The 19,994-nt window shown below is 42.5% G+C and overlaps 1 protein-coding gene across 3 annotated transcripts; it reads left to right on the top strand.

Moving 5' to 3' along the window:
- The first annotated feature begins 1,780 nt into the window (after window positions 1–1,780).
- vtg3 (vitellogenin 3, phosvitinless) lies at window positions 1,781–15,557 on the top strand. 3 transcript variants are annotated; one of them, XM_053867184.1, is made up of 28 exons: window positions 1,781–1,892; window positions 1,977–1,997; window positions 2,076–2,227; window positions 4,130–4,381; window positions 4,458–4,619; window positions 6,229–6,377; window positions 6,444–6,594; window positions 6,662–6,819; window positions 7,194–7,359; window positions 7,962–8,087; window positions 8,187–8,405; window positions 8,742–8,959; window positions 9,087–9,184; window positions 9,250–9,374; window positions 9,441–9,542; window positions 9,610–9,729; window positions 9,800–9,989; window positions 10,051–10,138; window positions 10,219–10,404; window positions 11,608–11,722; window positions 11,806–11,974; window positions 12,151–12,260; window positions 12,335–12,406; window positions 13,047–13,253; window positions 13,629–13,774; window positions 14,059–14,197; window positions 14,284–14,383; window positions 15,384–15,557. In XM_053867184.1, the coding sequence occupies exons 1-27, from the start codon at window positions 1,829–1,831 to the stop codon at window positions 14,380–14,382; spliced, it is 3,804 nt and encodes a 1,267-aa protein (XP_053723159.1). In that variant the 5' UTR covers window positions 1,781–1,828; the 3' UTR covers window position 14,383; window positions 15,384–15,557. The 3 variants fall into 3 exon arrangements, with proteins under 3 accessions (XP_053723159.1, XP_053723141.1, XP_053723149.1); XM_053867166.1 differs by having other exon boundaries at window positions 15,381–15,557; XM_053867174.1 differs by having other exon boundaries at window positions 14,284–14,387; window positions 15,381–15,557.
- Window positions 15,558–19,994: the final 4,437 nt, after the last annotated feature.

Here is a 19,994-nt window from a genome sequence, read left to right as displayed (position 1 = left end):
TATAATAACAAAAATTGTGATCACATATTTTGGGTGTCACACTTTGTCTGTTTGGTTTTTGTTTTGTCTTTGTATTTGCCGAGGTTTTGTTTTCATACAAGTCCACAGCTCAAGACAACGGCGCCTAAACTCCCCCCCACTTCAGTGAATGTAGCTTTGAATTAATATCCCTTCATGTCATCAAAGGAATCACTGCATGGTTTCCACCACTTTTCACAATCCTCCTGTGGAGCGAGTACTTTGCAGAGAAAGATGATGTGCTGCTCACTAGTCATGATGATACATACAACCCAGACTGGTGGAAAGGTTTCAGAAGGTCACTCACTCAAACAGCCCTCATTTTGTCTGCGGCTGAAAATGACAATTTTCCATAAATCCTGGATGAAAGATCAGTGAAGAAAAATGGCGCAAACACTGTTTCAATAGTTTTGTTTTGTTGTAATTTATTTGAAAGTTGAAAATTCATTTCAGACACAATGAAATAGAGTTAAGTAGAAATACAAGTCACCTCTGCATCACTAAAGCTTCACACCAGAGTCATACTCATTTGATTCAGTCATTGATGACCATTTGAGTGAAAACTTAATAAGATAGAAATATATTGATTCAAAAAGGTTTGAACTGAATGATCAGTTGTTACGCGGTCGACCGAGAGGAGGCGCCAGAGACCTCAATTTGAGTTACTGTTGCGCTCCTCTCTTCAGTGAAGTCAGAGCTTATTTGTATTTCATTCCTCTTAAACTTTCTAACGGACACAAAATGAGAAACGTCTACAGATACAAACAGCTTCACCTGTGAAGGGAAAAGTTTGACTGTTTGAAAATGTAAAGTAAATGTGGCTCATTCCGTTTAGGTGGTGCATCAGTGTTCAGGCTGTTTTGTTTTTTTCATGAACATAGCACTTGATTTCATTTTTCACCTATTGGAGGCACGAGCGGCACCATTTTATAGTCATATCACAACATTTCAGTGGAACTGAAAGGTCAGGAATAGAGTTCCACACCTGCACTGAATGGGAAGTTAAAGTATTCCATCCAAAGTTTCACAGTACACACATTTAAACTGTAGGGAAAGTAGTAATAAACATAGTAATAGTGAGCAATATGCCCACTTAAAATTAACATTTTCATTGTTTTTACAGTGAAACAGCCTTAAAATGGAATCCATAATCAGCAGCTCGGAGTCAAGTCAAGTGGGGACGCTTTGCAAGGCCCTCTGACCTCGGGTGTGGTAAGTGCATGTAGACTCGAATGAAGTAATGGCTCAATGAGAAGCCAAAGTTGTTCACCCTCTTGAAGTGTTCCCGCGTAAGCTGCATAAATAAACACGTTTATTTGCAGAGTCGCTTAAAAAACGTTGGCAAATATAGGCGAGTGTTTGGTCCAGGAGGGGAGCTGGGAGACATCTGGGGATTTCGTGTTCCTCAGAAGGCTGCTCAAGAGCAGACACTCCACAGATGTTTGAGAAGTAAAGCAGCCAGCATCTTCACACACATGGCTGCTTCTCCCTGCACGTCCCACTGGGTTCATGCTTCCAATCAGCTATGAAAAACTTGTTTACTTCATAGACTGATTTAAAAAAAATCTGTATTTTTGATATGCTTATTTCCTGCTAAACATCATTGTGGAGAGCGCACACAAAGGCCAGGCTACAAGGGAGTCTGAAAGAGTGAGACAGGAAAACACCTCTGCTCCTTCTGGTCACTCTGACAGTGTCACAGGTCGATTTGACAACTGTCACCGAGTGTGTGTTTGCTTTCATTCAGCCATTCAGAGGCAGAAGTCCACTGGTCTGGTCAAACACGTCTATTTATAAGAACCAAAATTTGATGTTGACTGCCACCAGTATCACAATGAGGGGGCTGATCGCCTGCTGCCTGGTGGCTCTGGCCGGTAAGTTTTCTTTGTTTACTCAACCACATTATACACCGCATATGCCAATTTCAAAGACTAACAGTCTTATTTGTTCAATTCCAGCATGTCAAAGTGTCCGATACGGTGAGTATCTCTTATACAGCATTGAGGCAGACGCTTGTGGTTACAGTCCTGGGAAGAAAAGTATCTTCTGAATTCCAGACTTGAACCTGAACCCGAAGAAATCCTACCTGTACAAGTATGAGGGGTTGGTGAATTTCGGGCTGGGGATGCCAAACCTGGCGGAGTCTGGGGTGAGGATGTCGTGCAACCTGAAGATTGTCGGCGTGTCCCCACAAACCTTCATCCTCCAGGTGACAGAAATACACACTTTGACTGGAATAAACACAAGCAAAATGGGTGGGTTTCATGTGGAGACTATTTTACACACCCGATACAGTGGCTGTTTTCATCCAACACTCACTCATTCATACTGGTCTATAGGCTCCTACTGTGCCTCTTAGTTGGTACAGCAGGCTGTGCTCACCAGTTGCCGAGCACATGGGTGCTGTGCTGGCTGGGGCAGAATAAATGGTATTCACATTACAATGTGTGTTTGGTTGTTTAATATCAGTTTTAATTGAAAAGGGACAACTACAATGTTCAACTTTATAACATGGTAATTACTCTGAAGTGACATAAATAAGTAGACAAACATGATAAATGTAAACTTTAAAATATTTTACATACTTTCAGTTTACTAAACTTTCACCCCTTGACTTTTATTATCCAGTTTTTCAAATGATGGGAGCAACGGGGGTTGGACTGAGCAGCCTGGTGGTTTCCCTGTCAATAACAGTCGCAGCACAGTTTTGAGTGAGAGTCACTCTCTAGATTCCGAAACTAGCAGTGTCACCAAAAAATGTTTTTCCAACTGTAGCGTATTTAACATTCACTCACCAAGTTCTAATCCGCACCTCTGTACTTGTTGCAGTTACATAAACTGGCGAAAAGGTTTGGTCACATGACGTTGGAATTCAACCAGTGTGACTTAGAGGTCATACAATGAGGTGATGAGCTGACCAGATAAGAGGTACACTGAGAGCCCACTGGCCCCATATGAATGGGTGACATGTTCAGTGGAAACAGCCATTCAGTGGACTGAAAGATTGAACTTGTGTGTAGTTCTTTACATGTTTAGAGCAGCCATTTACGTCTGCATGGTGATTTTCACCTGATATTATTTCTTTCAATCCATAAAATGGGGAACATTTTTTTAGCATTTAAAGTCTCATTGACTGCGGATACATGACGGCACAGAAAAGTGAATTATGGCCTTAACTTCAGACTTTTAAAATGCATGGAAACAGCTTTGCTGGATAATAACCAATGTCATGTTTATCGCCAGTTAAAATAATGTGATTCAAACAGAGCAGAGAGTGCCACCTGGTGGGCTCTGAAAATGAGGACACTGTTGCATGAAGTACTTCCACAGCTGAGTCAATGTCTAGTGAATATATGAGATCACTGTTTGCGCTCCTGTGACTTCTGGGCAGTGGTTCTTCATGCATAAGGAAAATCACAGTATGTGCTGGTCTCACTTTTACTGTTTTGGCAGCTATATACCTTTCTCCACTAAAATCAACTCTGTCCAAAACATGCTCTTAGTTATTGTCATCAGTTACAGTTGCTTTAAATAAGCGCTGCTTAAGCGCCCTCCGGAGAAAATGCCTGCGTGTGATGTGAGGAACCATTTCCAGTGAGTTCCCTGCCTCAGCAGCGACGTGGGCTGGGCTCTGCTCCAACTGTCCAATATGCCCTCTACTGTTGGATCGTCAGCTGTATCGAGTCCTGCTGGTGCCAGTAGGGGTCACTCATTCCTTCCCATGATTTAGTGTAAAAAATATCAACATACAACTCAATATAACCAAAGCCATTACAATCTGAAATAATACACCCAGAATGGACAAGTCAACATTCGGCCATTCTTCAAAAAGGCTTCAAGTTGTCTATGTTACTCTCTTTGGATTTAGTCATTAGATTTGCACAAGAAATAAATTTTAAAAAACATAAGTGGAAAAACTGAGTTGTGAATGTGGTTCAAGTCTTTAATATGGGAAGAAATGTGCATCCTGTGATAAAGCGGAGTCTTCCGCTTACACCAGCAGGCACATTCTCTCGTGCTTCATCTTCCATTTGAATTCAGAATATGTGAAGTTTCGGTCTATGTGATTTACATAAAACCAAGAGAATATCCCGCTCTCTTTATCAAAAAGCTTTCAGATCTTGCCTTCGAGGAGTTCAATGGTTTTCCGGGCAAAAACACTTTCAACGCCTCCCCGAAACTCAGCCAGCGTATTGCCGCCCAGCTTATCAAGCCCTTCATGTTTGATTATGCCGGTGGACACGTCACCGACATTCGCGCCCCTGCCGAGGCCTCCGACACTGTTGTCAACATCGTGAGGGGCATTCTGGATTTCTTCCAAGTCACTGTGAAGACCACGCAGAGAGTCTACCAGCTGGAAGAGGTGCGAGCGCGTTGCACTCATTTATACATGTATTCCATCTGGTATTAATGTGCGCATCTTTCTATTCTCTTTGCAGCTCGGCATCCACGGCAAGTGTCAGAGCAACTATGCCACCGAGGAAAACACAGAGACAAAGGACATGACGATCACTCAGGTCATTGATGTCGACAACTGCGTTGAGAAGGCCGCCATCTACCGAGGAATGGCCACAGCTGTGTTGGACAAAGTGGCCAAGCAGGTGAGTTGAAGGAGACGGTTGAATCTGAATCTGAATCAGACGTGGTCATGGTCAGTGGGGATCCCACCAACTAGGAAAGTGCTCAGGAAAACGTGCAGCCAAAAACATAATGGTAATAGTAAAATAAAATAAAACAAAATAAACCACCAACAACAAAGGCCGAGGGAAAGAAGAGAATGGCTCACACACTTGTGATACAAAACTCAAACTCACTGTAGCAGTTTTGAAAAAGATACACCGAAAACACAACAACCTTGGACAGACAGCATGGTCCATAGACATGGCCCTTAATAGCTACAGCAGAGGTGGGCAAGTACATTTCCTTACATTTCACAGGTTATATATTGCGACCAATATATAAACCCAAAGAAAGGAGGGGAACAGAAAATTGAAAATAAAAATGAAGCGATGACATTATGTGTGATTATGAAATTACACTTTAAAAATGCACAGAAAATGTTTGGTTTGTTGTGTTTTATTGAATTTAAACCACATTCGATGTAAAGATTGTCATACATTTCAAACTCTACTTTCATTTCTGATCTATTTCAACGGACAAGAAATACTCCTAAAATAGCCAACAGAAAAGACGAACAATTAAAAAAAACATTCAAAGGAGAAAGTTATGTTTCAGTTGCATCATAATGAACAAAAAAAAAACAATACACAACAATGAGACAACAACAATGTCAGTTTTATAGTTTTACTCTGACTCCAGGATGGGCCACATAAATACAGTCAAAGGGCTGCATTGGCCCCCAGGCCGCACTTTGCCCAAGTCTGAGCTACAGGATGGAGCTACAAGTAACATCCGACTTACGCCCGGGATCGGTTCCGACTATCGTAAGTCGGATTGGACGTAAGTGGAATGCCATTCAAACTAGCCGACGCGAGGGTTATAGGTGCTACTGTAGTGGTGGATGGCTGTGTGAGAGTGAGATGCTGGGATACTGTGCTGCTACGTGCTGCGGTGCCAGACATTGAATAAAAAATAAAAAAAAAGCATCTGCTGGCCGTGGTCGTGAGTACGGGTGGACAAAAGTCGAGCAGGTCGTACGACGTCCCATGGCTGAAACTGTGGGTCATGTGTCCAAAAGAAAAGAAAGCAGTTGGTGAATGGGTTGAGCCACTTGACATTCCCTTCATAAGAGAACGTTGGTGACCCAGGTGCACGCAGTGTGGCACGGTGAATCAACCTCAGTGATTCAGCCATTGAATGACTAGTGTCTGATACGCCATTTAAAATATGAATTTTGTCCCATTGAGATGATGTTCTGCATTTTTTTTGTAGAGAAGATTCACATCATACGAAGGAAAGGAGTGGAAATTTATGACTGTTCAGCTGGCATGGTCTCAGAATGCTGGCCTGCTGAATCCTGAAAAGTCTGCCAACACTTAGCAACTACTCTTGATTCCACACCAGCTTTCATTATGCGAGAAGAAGAGAGAAACATAAATGGCACATGCTTCTAGCTGTTTGCTGTGTAGTTTGTCATCAACAGAATCACAGCTGCTGAAATGGTCCTGCTTGTTATGAAGGTCTCCATCCCTACATGCATTTAGTTCTGCAGCAAAATGAGACAAATCACCTCTGCTTCTGCTGGTGTAGAGAGGAGAATCCATCATCTCCACTGTGAGATATGTGTACACAGTCAAACCAACAGCGGAGGGAGGCATCATTACCAGAGCTTGCGGCCTGGAGCGACAGCACTTCAGCCCCTTCAACGTGAAGGGCGGAAGCTTCAAGATGCAAGCAACGTAAGGCACATTGATTCCGCTCCACCATGTCTGTCTCCTATGCAAATGGCCTGCTGATAACCTCAGGAAGGAGCTGGTGCTGGTGGGAGAGAGCGACGCCGCGGCGGCGCTCAGCGCGGCCCCGATGGAAAGTCGAGGAAACATCGTGTTCAAGTTTGTCGAAGAAGGGGCCGACGTGCCACTCCTGATGCAGGACTTGCAGAACCCGCTTCATAAGGTGTCGCTGATACCCATTTGCATGGTCAATAAACGCAGAGCTGTGACGATGAGGTTTGTTGTTTCAGGCGATCGAGTTGATAAAGCAGCTGGCTGAAGCCAATCGCTACCATATTGACAGTGCAAGCACTGAGGACACCATCAAGGTTTACCAGCTCCTGCGAGTCATGCCCTACGAGGGACTGGAGGAGATGTGGAAGCAGTTTGCGTCGGAGCCAGAATACAGGTGGGTGATTCCATGGTCGATTATTTACTGTGAAGTTAAGGCACAAGCAGCAAACTAACAGATTAAGTTAGCTCGGCTTTGCAAGGGGAAGAGAAGACATAACCTCACTTTTGATGGGTTAAAAGAAATCCTAAACTTATATTTAAACCATTTTATCATGTATTTTTGACACGGAGAAATTGACTATTGGGATATTTCACCACATACAGCAATTGAAACTTTCAGCGCCTCTGATATTTAAATCATTTTAAAAATGAGATCTTGTTGGCTGTGTATGTTTTTCTTGTCTCACGATCCACGACTCTGTTTTACCTTAAATGTTTGCCGCACTATTGGCAGTTTCCCAAACGCCTATTCTGCATGTGCTTTTTCAGGCGGTGGTTCTTGGACATGATTGTTGAGGTCACGGACGCCAGAATCCTGAGGTTTTTGGCAGCCAGATTCCAAATCGGCGATATTACCACAAATGAAGCTTATCAAACCTATCTTTTGTCAATGAACCATCTGCGGCCAGTTCCCGAACTTGTAGAAATGGCTAAGGTAATTTAAGAAAACACACTCAAGCTCTTTCTTGTTCTTGTTGTTCTTCTTGTTCTCATGTCCCTCCTCATGTCCAGGGACATGGAGACAGTGTTTTGTTTAATATATATATATATATATATATATGTATATATATATATATATATATATATATAAACGCTTCTTTTCCTTTTGGCTTCTCCCTTCAGTGGTGGCCACAGCTGATCATCTTCCTCCATCTCACCCTGTCCTCTGCTTCCTCTTCTCTCAAACCTCCACACCTCATGTCCTCCTTCACCACCTCCATAAAGCTCCTCTTTGGCCTTCCTCTCCACCTTCAGCCTGGCAGTTCCAACCTCAACATCTTCATCTACCAATGTACTGGCTCTCTCTCTCTCCTCTGTACATGTCCAAACCATCTCCATCTAGCCTCTCCGACTTGGTCTCCTAAACACCTGACCACATGTGCTGTCCCCCTGATCTACTGCTTCCTGATCCTATATATATATATAATGAATAATAATAAAGAATAATTTACATATTTGCATAGAGACGGTCAGCATGTTTGCATTTAATATAATAACCAGTGTTCTCCAAAAATAACACACCTTTTTTATTCACAGATGTTCCTCAAGATGCCCTTCAGCAGATCTGGAGAATACCTGTGGCACGTGGTCGTGCTCGGCTATGGCTCCCTCGTGTACAAGCACTGCGCTTATTACACACCATGCCCAGTCACTGCCGTCCAGGTAATGAAGGTTTCGATCATCATATAACTGAACACTAACTGTGTTGACTGTCTGACTGGAAGTACAGTCCAATAACAACTGTGCACTGTGTCCACTCAGCCGTTGTTGGAGATGGCCATGGAGGGTCTGAGGAGCAAAAATGTGGATGACATGGTTCTGGCTCTGAAGGCCCTGGGGAATGCTGGTCATCCAAGCAGCATTAAAACCATCATGCGCTTCCTCCCCGGAGTTGCCGCCACTCCTGTTGATCTCCCACCTCGAGTGCTGAGTGCCGCGGTCCAGTCCATGAGGCTCATCGCCGCCAGGGACCCTCACAGTGTAAGCTTTTAAAGTAATGCGTACGTTAGCTTCTGACCAATGCCTTCAATTTTAGTTTAGATTTAAAGAGAAAAGCTCGTGAATGTCAGGGTTCTCGCCAGCACTTTAGCAGCACAGCGGTTTCCTGTGCTGGGATTTTCCCAGGCAGCCCTCCCTCACTATCAGTCAAGGAGGACGCCAACTTTTAAGGCAGACCGTTGGGAGGAACTTCCTGGGTAGAACCCCGATCGATCAATGTCTCAGCGTTGGATTTTACTTCATGAATTTAAATCAGCGAAAAAAGCACATCTGATGGTTCAGTCCGGCCGGTCTTCAACTACACTGTTCTGCCCCCAGGTCCAGGACATCACCATGAGTCTTTTCCTGGAGAAAGGCCTTCCTGTCGAGGTGCGCATGTTGTCCTTCGTGGTGCTGTTTGAATCGAAGCCTTCGCTGGCTCTGGTGTCCACAGTGACCTCTCACCTTCTCGAGGAGAAAGACCTGCATGTCGCTAGTTTTGCTTACTCCTACTTGAGAAGCTTAGCCAGGTCCAGCACTGCTGACAATCACTTCCTGTGAGTATCACCAGGAGGTTTTGCCATTGCCTTTGATTCAACTTTGCTGCTGTTCTGATCTCCCATCTGAATCCAGGAATTACTCACCGTACGCTCATTTTCACGGCTGATGTTTTTCTGTCACCAGCTCCACCGCGTGTAGCGTCGCTGTGAAAATGCTGTCCCCCAAATTTGGCCGCCTCAGCTACCATTTCAGCAAAGCAATTCGCATGGATTGGTTCGATGGTAAAGCAAACTTTTTTGGTTGATTTTTTTTCATCCACTAAATAAATCAATACCTCTGCCGACAGATGATTTCCTGATCGGCACGTCAACGGAAGTCTTCATGCTAAGAAGTGCCACAAATATCTTCCCCTCTGAGTTCCTGATGAAGGGAAAGTTCTACTTCATTGGTCGGATTTTGCAGCTGATAGAGGTACATGGTGTCTGTCTGCGTGTGGCTAACTTCTTCCTTTAACAATGATCTTGTTTGCCCTTCCAGTTAGGCATCCGCGCTGAAACGATTAAGGAGCTCTTTGGCACCCACATCCCTGGATTTCGAGGGGATCTGAGTTTCAGCGACTTCCAGGCTCTGTTTGCTGTGGTGAGAACAAGACTGTGATGAATCAGATAGATCAGTTCATTTGTCAGTGACAGTCCAAACCTGACAGCTTCAGAACTGGAGGACTCTGCCCGACGACAAGCCGCTGCTAACAGCCTTCACTCGAGCCTCTGGACAAGAGTGGTTCTTTGCTGATCTGCATAAACAGTTTATAGCTGATGTCATCAACGTAAGTCTCTGAATACCGCTTGATCATCAATATTTCTTTCAAGCCGTGATCATTTGTTTTATGATCATAGGCTTTCAGTCCTTCTGCCGGGAAAGACAGTCCTTTCTGGGAAGCGTTTGAGAATTTGCAGACAGGATTTTCGTGGCATAAAACCAAACCGTTCCTGGTCTTTGAGGTCCGCTACTTCCAAGCCACGACCCTCGGCCTGCCGCTGGAGATCAGCAAATATTATGAAGTGTTGAATGGCATCACTGTGAATGGTAAGACCATTCAACCCTGTGAAGATCCCAAGAACAAATAATGATCATATTGTCTCTCTAGCCAAAGGTGCCGTCACTCCTCCGATGACCTCTCATCTTGGACAAATATTGAATTCTGAAATCTCCCTGGAGAGTGATGGATTCGTTGGGTAACAATGACTTTAAGACTGATCTACTATTGCGTTCTTCAGTCCATGGTGGCTAACGTTTCTTTGCCCTTAATCTTCAGATTCACCAAGGACTTCTGGGTTTTCTATGGCATCAACACCGAGCTTTTCCAGAGTGGCACAGAGTTTAAAAGCAAAATGCCAGTGGCTGTGCCGTGGAAGTTTGCTGCCAAGATTAACTTCAGCCAGAAGAAGTTTGAGCTGGACCTGCCTCCCTTTAAAAATGAGATTGAAGTCTTCGCTGTCAGGTAACAGTACAATTTGAAGATGCAATACCAAAGTGTTAATTCTTGGACTATAATGCATGTGATTATTATTATTATTATTATTATTGTTGTTGTTGTTGTTGTTGTTGTTGCTGTTGCTGTTGTAATAATAATTTCTTTGGTTTTTAGCTTTGAGGAACAACATTAAAGTTAAATTATTGAATTGTATTGAATGGAGATGTGCTCCTATCAATTGCAAGTTGTGGGTTCAAATCCCAGTGAGGTACTTGCTGTGGTTAGTATGGTGCCCCTAAGGAGACATGAAAATAAAATGATCTCGAAAAGTTTTCTTTTTTTGTTTCGTTTTTTTCCATGTCTCCGTAGTGTGGTGGCCAGAAAAGTTAGCTAAATGCTGCAACACAACATGAACTCACAACACATCTGCAAAAGCCGCAACAAATTCTAGCGCCACAACACAATGACATTAAGTCATCACTTTACTACATAAACCATAATGGAAGTTGCAACGTTCCCACACTGCAACCCAACACCTGCAAGGTGGAAAATTATTCCCAATTTACGTTTCAATCATTTGTCCTAGTGTTAAATGTACTTTCCCGTATTCTTTCTCCACTTTCTTGCTTAGTCAATGGTCCTTGGCAACAGCAGTCCCGGCTCCCAACCTCTAACTTCCGTTGTCGTTTATGTAGTAATGTTGCCGCTTAATGTTGTTGTGTTGTAGCGTCTTTGTTGCAGCCTGAATGTTGTTGTGTTTTGGTGTTTGCATTTGTTGTGGAGTTTTGCGTTTGCTGCTAGCTTTCCTGGCCACCGTTCCTTAACTCTCCCTAACAATTTCACATGACCATTTTTCGGAAGAAAGAGAAATGCCTTCACGTAAAAATGTTCAATATCTGAATCATTCTTTAGCTCTAGCAATATAATTGGTAAATGAGAACCATATGCTAAATGTTTTTGCCGTTTAAATGATGTTTCGGACAATGCAAAAAATGACTGACAGCTGTGTTCCATAAAGATCGTACTTTCAGTTTTGCCATTCCCGATATTTACATTTGACACTTGACACACACATTTTGGTGTTTACAAGTATTCCAAGTTAATGATTCTTGTACTCACCTGTTTCATCAAAATTACAACAAATCAACAAGTATTTGATCTTCATCTTCTTTTAAAGGTTTCCTCTCTGAGAACTCAAGGATTTCTTGCTTTTCATCTTTTCTTCTTCAGGTCAAACGTATATGCAGTCTCTCGGAACATCGAAGACCTAGCATCGGCTAAAATGACGCCAATAATGCCAGACCTAGTCAATGAAGTGGTGGACAAGGTTCCTGAGAGTCCTGAGGTGAACTCAAGACATCAAACAGATTTAGAGAGCAACATTAGACGCAGCGATTCATCATGTGTTGTTGTTTTGCTCCTGAACAGATGGAGACGCCAAACAAATGGCACCCGAAAGCTAAAGTCTGTGCTGAGAGTAACATTTATGGCGCTGGACTGTGTGTGGAGAGTGAGTTAAGGAGGGAGTATTATCATGAGGAATATCCCTTATACTACTTCTTGGGATACACCAACATTGCGGTCAAACTTGTGCCAGGTAAACACGATAAATCATGCGCATAAACCCACATTACATCCTTAATGTCAGATTCAGATTCCAGAAAATGTAAAAGGTCTGGGTAGGAAAGATCAGACCACTGATGTCCCAGTAGCTCCGACTAGACTATATCTGTTTAAACTTCAATTCGTAGACATATTTGCTATTTCCCACAGTTCCAACTGCCACTGCTGTTGACAAAATTCACTTTGAGTTTAACGCCGGCGCTGGCAGAAATCCGATGGGCACACAAGAAGTCCTCGCCGCTCTGCGGATGATTTCAAAGGTAATCCACCCTGCAGCGACAGTATCACCATTTCAGTATTTTTATTCATTTATTATAATGCAATTTGCTTGCAGAAAGCCATGGAGCACCTGGGCTCCGAGTCCACATCCGGCGAGATTGGATCTCACCGTAGCGGCGAGATTAAAGTATGTTCAGTGGTGAACAGGAGAACTTTTGACCAAAACAGTTAGTCTACAGACAGACTGCGTTTCTCTCCACCTCCAGATCATTTCCACAGGATGAAACCATGGAGGTCTGATCAGCCTGATTCTCGTAAATCCAAATAAATTAGCTGAATACTAGACACCTCACTCTGTTTGAAAGTTGGCCAAACATTGTTTATGTCTGATTTTCTCAGACTGTGTGTCGAATTTAAATTAGGAGTATGGAGCCTCTGGCACTACACAGGTCCAAGGTCGAGGTGTTTCAGTTGAGAAATAACTACAAAAAATACAACAATAAAAACAGGCAGAAATAAGAAGTGTTCTATTGCGTCAAAGGCACAGCATTAAAATATAGATATATAAAATATATATATAAAGTCAGCAATCTCAAATGTGCATTTGTCAGTTCCAGAAGAAGTCAATCTCAACCAAACTTCAAGAGTTATTGTTATTGCAAACTATCAAAATATTATTTGGAAATGTGTTGAGCCACCACAAGGGTTGAATTTCTCCACATGAATCAGATGTCTTGTCTCTCAAGAGTGTCCTTCATTGCTTACAAACAAAATGACACATGTCCCTTGTAATAAAGAGTTGCTCTCACTTGTTTTTCTTTTCCCAGAACTTGCTCTCAACCCCTGAATCCTTGTTCACATTCAAAGCCCTGGCTGTCAACAGCATGCAAAAGCCAGAAGGGTTCGACGCAGCTGTGTACTACACACCCGAGGGGGACGCTCAAAATGCGCAGCTGATCGTGTCTGAAGTGGGAGAAGACACCAACTGGAAAATGTGTATTGACACCACTGTTGAAGGCAGAGTTGAAGCCAAGGTCAGTCGTTTGTTGGTGCATCTTTTAACCATATGCAGGGGCCATGGATTTTCAGCAAAGTCGTGGGTGAGGACAGTAGTTGAAGCCCCTTGGACAACTTTTTTCCCCTTTATTAATTTCTGGACAACAGTAGGCTTTAATCTCACCCAAGCTTTTATACTGCACATTGATTTTCTGCTGGCCCTCAAGATTTGTTCAAGTAAAACTTGCTTCATGCCTGCTGAGCTTTTATCGCACATTTCATTTGCATGTTGGTATTTGAGTTTGGACCTCCACATATAGCACTGTGCTTTCTCTCTAAAATACAATGTTCCAGCCATGTAAAAGACCAACATTTAGATGGGTTCCTGTGTGTTTACGTGTGTGTTGGTGTAGGCCCACGTGAGATGGGGAGCCGAATGCCAGTCTTATGAAATGTCCATCAGGGCATCCACTGCTCACCTGCCAGGATCAATGCCGACTCTCAAAGCAAAGGTGCACTGGGCCAAAATCCCAGAAGCCATGGTTGAGATCGGGCACAGGTAAGAGGGAGCTCAGAAATACTGGCTATAGTGATGGGTTCATGAGGCTTCATGAAACGGTGTCCTCAACTTAAGAGGCCCCTAGGTGACACTCTCTGCTCTGAAGTCTGAGTTTCAACAACCATTTCAATGAAACCTCGTCTAATTTTAGAAATGAGAGCGCCACCTACTGGGCTCTGAATCTGACAGCACTGTTTCATGAAGCCTCACCAGTGGGTGACCATGAAGGAGGATGGTGTTTTCATATTGACTTTGGTTCTGAAAAGATTTCTCTGCTTTCTCAGGGTTGAAACTTACATCCCAGGAATGGCGTTTCTGCTCGGTTTCTACCAGCAGAACGAGAGGAACAACAGGCAAGAGATCGCTGCTACACTGGTCGCTGCTTCTGAAGACAGTGTTGATGTGAAGCTCCAATTTCCTGAGGTGAGCAATTGTCCTAAATTCACAGCTGAAACTGAATGGCACTCCTGCATTTATGAAGGTGTTATTTACCCCACATGATTTTTCAGTACACCGTCTACCGGCAAGCTATTCCGGTTCTACTGCCTCCAGTCACCTTTGAGGAGGATCGAATCGCGGCCAGGAACACAACCATCAGGAATCATTGATGTAGGTGAGTGTACCTGGAGGACAGCGTCTTGTTTCACTTTGAATAGCAGGGGCCTTTTGATCGCTGGGATTTCCCTGGGTTCTCTTGTTTTTGTCTATATGTAGTCAGGTTTGACTCGCTTTGACAATGCCACCCCAGTTGTGGAGGACTCATCCATGTAAGGAAGGCGCCGTGCCCTTGTAGGAAGGAAGAGAGCGTCTACACAATGGGTCAAACGACATCACACAAGGGGCCAACAGTTCAAACAGCGACTGTCAAATTTTTTTTTTTTTAGCAGACCCTGTAACTGGCATTCTTTGCTAGGAGTAAAGCAAGTTAAACACAATCTGCTATCAGCAGCCATTTGAATTGAAGGGTAACTTTAAAGTTATGATCATAAGTTAAGTGAGGAACACAACAGAAAATCACAGCAGATCGAACCACCGACGGAACATTATGCATGGTCGAACTGCTATGCCCTTCCTACAAGAGATACAAGTGTCCTATAAAAAAATTAGACAGTTCAAATGAGGAATCCAGGAATTCCATCGATGCCCTGCAGGAGTAGCTCTAAGCTTCCACCTCCACTAAACAGTTGCTTGTAGCGCACTTGAGCTTTCTGAATTCATTTTTCCTGTATGTTTCGAAAGCTTGTGCGGGCCACATAAAATTACTGGGCGGCCCAGATCTGGCCCCCGGGTCTGAGTTTGACAAATACACTCTACATTGAGGAAAGAAAAAAACCTCAGTTTGAAAACTGAACAAACAGGTGCGGTGCAATGTTACGAACTGGGTGAGACTTATTTGTGGGTCACATGAAGTAGGACAATGTCAATATTACATTATTGTGTGCAAATTTCCTTTGTCAATCCATGTACGGAATGAAGATGTTTAGAGGAGCTGTGTGTTTTTGGATCATGTACACACATGGAAATTAGTACAGTGCTCCTCATACATACACAACCAGAGTTGGCAGTGAATGCGTCAGTTAAGATGTCTTTTATTTGTGTGTTCCAGAAGGAAGCCTGATGAGTCAGAACCAAATTCCAAACATCATACCGGACCCAATAAAAACAAACTGTTTCATCCAACTGAAGTTGAAGAAATCATTATGGCCTTCAAAACGACCAAACCCCCTTCATGTTCTTGTAAAGTTGTGTCTGACTAGTGTGTGCTGTTTTTGATGGAAAAGCAATAAACAAGATAAACTGACTTCTATGAATGGATTTACTGAAACAGCTAATAACATTTTGCCATTGTGTTAGTCACGTTTTCGCAAACAAATCTCGAGAATGTGATTCCTCAACATTGTGTGCCTGTTGCATTGTGTAAACCTTTTCCACGTTTATTCCTGTTTTTCAGCAATTCAATTGCAAAACCATTGATTCATTGTCAAGGACTGTGTGACCCGCTCTGTTTGGTCAACCGACCCAACACGAATGTTTGCAGTCCTCAGCACACAATGTCACCTCGCACACATCCAGAGTTCAGTGGCTCCACCGGATAAAGCTCCATATGACCTTTTCCTAATTCAATAAAAATAAGCAGAAACCGTCACGAGGTGAACGACTGGACAACTTTTGTTCAGTTTCATTTATATCTATATATATATATATATATAATATTTTTTCTAGATCGAAAATGTACGTGCAAATAAAAAAAATAATGATAATCTTTGTTTTTTTAACTGTTATTTATTTATTTTAATCCTCACATTAGATACCTTGGAAAGAATACATGTAACTGTTATTTAAAGCAAATCTGACGACCCCGACTTTGAAATATATATGTTGTTGAATTTCAGTCTTTGCTTCTAATTTTTAATTCACTCACTGACTTTTTTTCCCCCTTTGAACTGTGGAGTTAGTGACTTTTATGAATTGTTAGAACTAAAAAACGTGTCTGTGAAAGTGTGTGGGTGTTTTCTCGTGAACTTCTATCTTGGAACCTGTATGAGTTTTTAATCTAGTGAGGACATTTTTGCAAAGGGAGGGCATTTTGGACGATCCACACTTTGTCAATCCTTATTTTGAGGGTGAAGACTTGCCTTGGTTAAGTTCAGCCATTGGTTGTAGATGGTTAGGTTTAGGGTGAGAGGCTGGGGAAAGCATTACTGCATTGATGGCCCTCACTAAGATGGGAAGACAAACCTGCGTGTGTGAGTGTGTGTGTGCGTGTGTGTGTGTGTGTGTGTGTGTGTGTGTGTGTGTGTGTGTGTGTCTGTTTAAATAAAACAACAGTGTACAATAAATTTGATGTTTGAAAACAAACATTTTAACTTAAAAAAAATTCTCTTTGAAAATATATTGGAATTCTCACATCAAACTTGACATGTTTTTTCACTTGCATTGTTGCTCTTTGGTTTTTTTATATAGCAAAGCTGCGTGTTTTCAGACAATAAATTGATTCGTTATGGGTTAATGGGCCATTCCATATTGCCTGATGGGCCGGTTCTGAATGAGTTAGTTGAATAGCCATGCTGTTAGGTGTTGCGATGGAAAAATGAAAACCTGCCTTGTCAATCATTTTAAAAATGGATTTGACCATACAAATCATTTTTCCCTATGTTCTTTTTTAAAAAGTAAAATAAACTGAATGATAAAAATCCATTTACCACTATGAGCAGGAGCATAATTTAAAACACTCCGAGCAAAACACATTGTCAAAATGGCGCGCTGTGTAATGACACAATTTAAATGTGAGTTCAGCGGAGCATTTTAAGCCTCTGTTCCAGCCCCAACAGTAATTTGATGTTTGTGCGGCGATAATGAGAGTCATTTCTTTCAGCGAGAGAACAGAGTCTCAACTTACGTTCATAAATGTGAAGTGTCACCAGCCAAAGATAATGATTGCATCTTAACCAAAGACTTGTCAGTAATAACAGCTTCCGTCTGCTCGCTGCTCTGATTCGGCCAGATGGCGTCGGGAAGGCGCCGGCGCCGTCAGATGCCGAATTGAGCGACAATGGCGAGGCCTCCATTATCTTCCATTTACATTCCCAATATCTGGAGGCTGATGGTGCGGTCTTTTCTCTGAGGTGACGCGTCTAAATCAGGTCAGCCCCGACTCAACCACGGCTGGTAATAGAGCATAAGTGGACAAGTCCTGTGTGTCACATGATACGCCATTAGTCGCAGGTTCCGGTGTCAGATTCGCCGCAGGTTTCTGCCTAATGACACAGTTTTCTAGAAAAAAAAAAAAACTTTCATAGACGTTAGCATGTAATGTGATGCTTTATGCCACAAGCAGACCTCAGTTTCCATGGAGTGGAAGACAATGTGAGTATTTTGGACCAAAAATTAGATGGCAGCAACGAAGAATAGCACCAACCTTTGTGTTGAATGATTGTCATGACAAGACAGATTGAGATTGAGCCAGTGAAATATACCCTGAACAAGTACCTTCAAGGTCGCCAAATGTTTTCACCGTCCACAGTAAATAAAGTTTCGGAAAAAAAACGTATAACTTTATATTCCATTTGAAATCTCTGACAAACAGAAGCGCTTGCATGGGACTGTCCTTGAATGGGGAATTTGGGGGGACCCATTTTTTTGGGGAAACATTTTTATATATAATATTGGAATTAACTCATTTATTTTTCAACACACCATTGGACGAAAAAAGGATAGTGATGGGTTTATTCATGAAGCGGAGATGGCACTAGATGGCACCCTCATCTCAAAAGTCTTTGGATTTGAACAACCATTCCAGTGAAACCGCACATCAGCACATCACCACTCCAGGTTTCAGAGAGAAAATAAAACATCGTTTTCCAAAATGTTGTCTTGTGTCTGGTCTGATGGAAAATCTCATTCTCCATCTTTTCCTTGCACCTCCTAAAGATGGCCGTGCATTGAAACATTTCCCCTGAAAACAAAGACATTGTGACCACCTGATCAAAGTGTCAAATAGTTCTTATTGTCACGGGTCAAGGACGTGGAGCGGGACCCAAGCGCAGTGGTGAAAGTCACAGGAGGCAGGAGCGAGTTAAAAATGATATTTTAATCATTCAATAACAAAACCACGTCACCGAACCGGGAGAAACAAAGCAAAGTCTTACTGTCCAAACAGAGTAACCAAACTAGCAGAAGTCCACAAACATGAGTAAAAAGTCCAAACAGAAAGCGTCAGCGAACCGGGAGAATCAAACCAACTTAAATCTGGGAACGGAGAGACAAAAGTACAATGAACAGAGATAGTGACAAAAGAAAACCAGGAAACACTCGGAAACAGGAAGGAACTAAACACTAACTCAGGCACCAGGGTTTAAGGCCGTAATCAAAATAAGCTAGCTAGCACACAGAACAAGAGAACGAACTAAGGAGAGCCAAATCACCACAGGGAACTGAACAAGAGTCCAACGGAAAGTGTCACAGAACCGGGAGAATCCAACAAACTTAAAACACAGGGAACCAGAGGAGAAACCACAGGGACAATAGGAGTCGATCTGGCACACGTTGCTGGAGTCCAGGTGTTTTTGTAAATGGGTGATCAGGGATTGATTGGCTCCAGCCGTGTGCCACAGGAACAGGAAGAAACAGAGGGAGAAAACAAAAACAGGACTCACGTGACAAAATAAGAGCAGTCATGACACTTATTTTTCAAAGATCAGCAGGTGGCGCTCTCTCTCTCTCACACACACTTTTAAAATGATATAGATTAAGATGATGGTAATGACTTCTCTCAAATATTTAAAACTCTACAAGTAAGTATTGCTGTGCTTCAGAGTGTCAGTGTCCGTACGTAAGTGTTTACCAAAATAATGGCTGGCGCTGCGCGGACTGTCTGGCACCACAAGTCAGTGGGATTCAGGAGACAACTATGCAGCGAGTTGACACTTTCAGGATAAATGGGCATATATTTCGTCCTGGAACAAGTCGTCCCGAATCTCACTCGTTCGTGAAGACTGGAATTTTAATGAAATATGATTTGAAATTATAATGTGCGAGCAAATGGTTTGAAGCAACCTCATCATTAATGTCATGTCTGCATCAGATATTCCCAGGTTTTAAGAGGTAACTGGTACATTCCTGAGGTTTTTGTGAGTCATTCCTGTTTTGGTTTCTTTTCTCACCCAGATCTCCCCCATCATGAAGTTTCTCATCTTCAGCAGTAAAACTCACATAGCTGTTCCATAGCTTTGTATGAAAGTAACACTTGAAATGTTTTTATTCTCAAAGTTAAGTCTGACTCAGACCAGATTTGAATACATTCTTTCTCCCTCATTTCATACGATTGTCTAGATTGTTGTTGTTGTTGTGCACACAGTTTCATTCATACACAGGTGTTTATTGTGTTTCAGCGTTTCATGCAAATCATGTATCCACTACAGTGTGACAGCAGCTGCAGAAGATTCAAATTTCATAACAAAATACCAGGTAAATTTAATATATGTATACCATAATATATAATGAATCAAATCATCAAGTAACACACAAAATCTATCCAATATAGAGAGGCAGAACAACCAATAATACGTCAATGGGAGCCACACAAACACGAAAAAAGAAGATTCGATCACAGCAACAGTGAAAACATCAACACAGTTATAAGTCCAGTCAACAACAGGCATCGATGCAAAAGCATACAAGCTAGCAACGGGTAAGTATTGGCACACAAGCACTGTGTGTG

This window comes from Synchiropus splendidus, chromosome 1, assembly GCF_027744825.2.
Source record: "Synchiropus splendidus isolate RoL2022-P1 chromosome 1, RoL_Sspl_1.0, whole genome shotgun sequence".
Classification (NCBI taxonomy): domain Eukaryota; kingdom Metazoa; phylum Chordata; class Actinopteri; order Syngnathiformes; family Callionymidae; genus Synchiropus; species Synchiropus splendidus.
This window is presented reverse-complemented; position numbering and strand designations above follow the sequence as displayed.

Coding starts and splice junctions, on each gene's coding strand:
- vtg3 (XM_053867184.1), top strand. CDS start 1,829: ATGTTGACTGCCACCAGTATCACAATGAGGGGGCTGATCGCCTGCTGC. Junction 10,139..10,218: donor GAGAGTGATGGATTCGTTGG/GTAACAATGACT, acceptor CTTAATCTTCAG/ATTCACCAAGGACTTCTGGG. Junction 11,723..11,805: donor AGGTTCCTGAGAGTCCTGAG/GTGAACTCAAGA, acceptor GCTCCTGAACAG/ATGGAGACGCCAAACAAATG.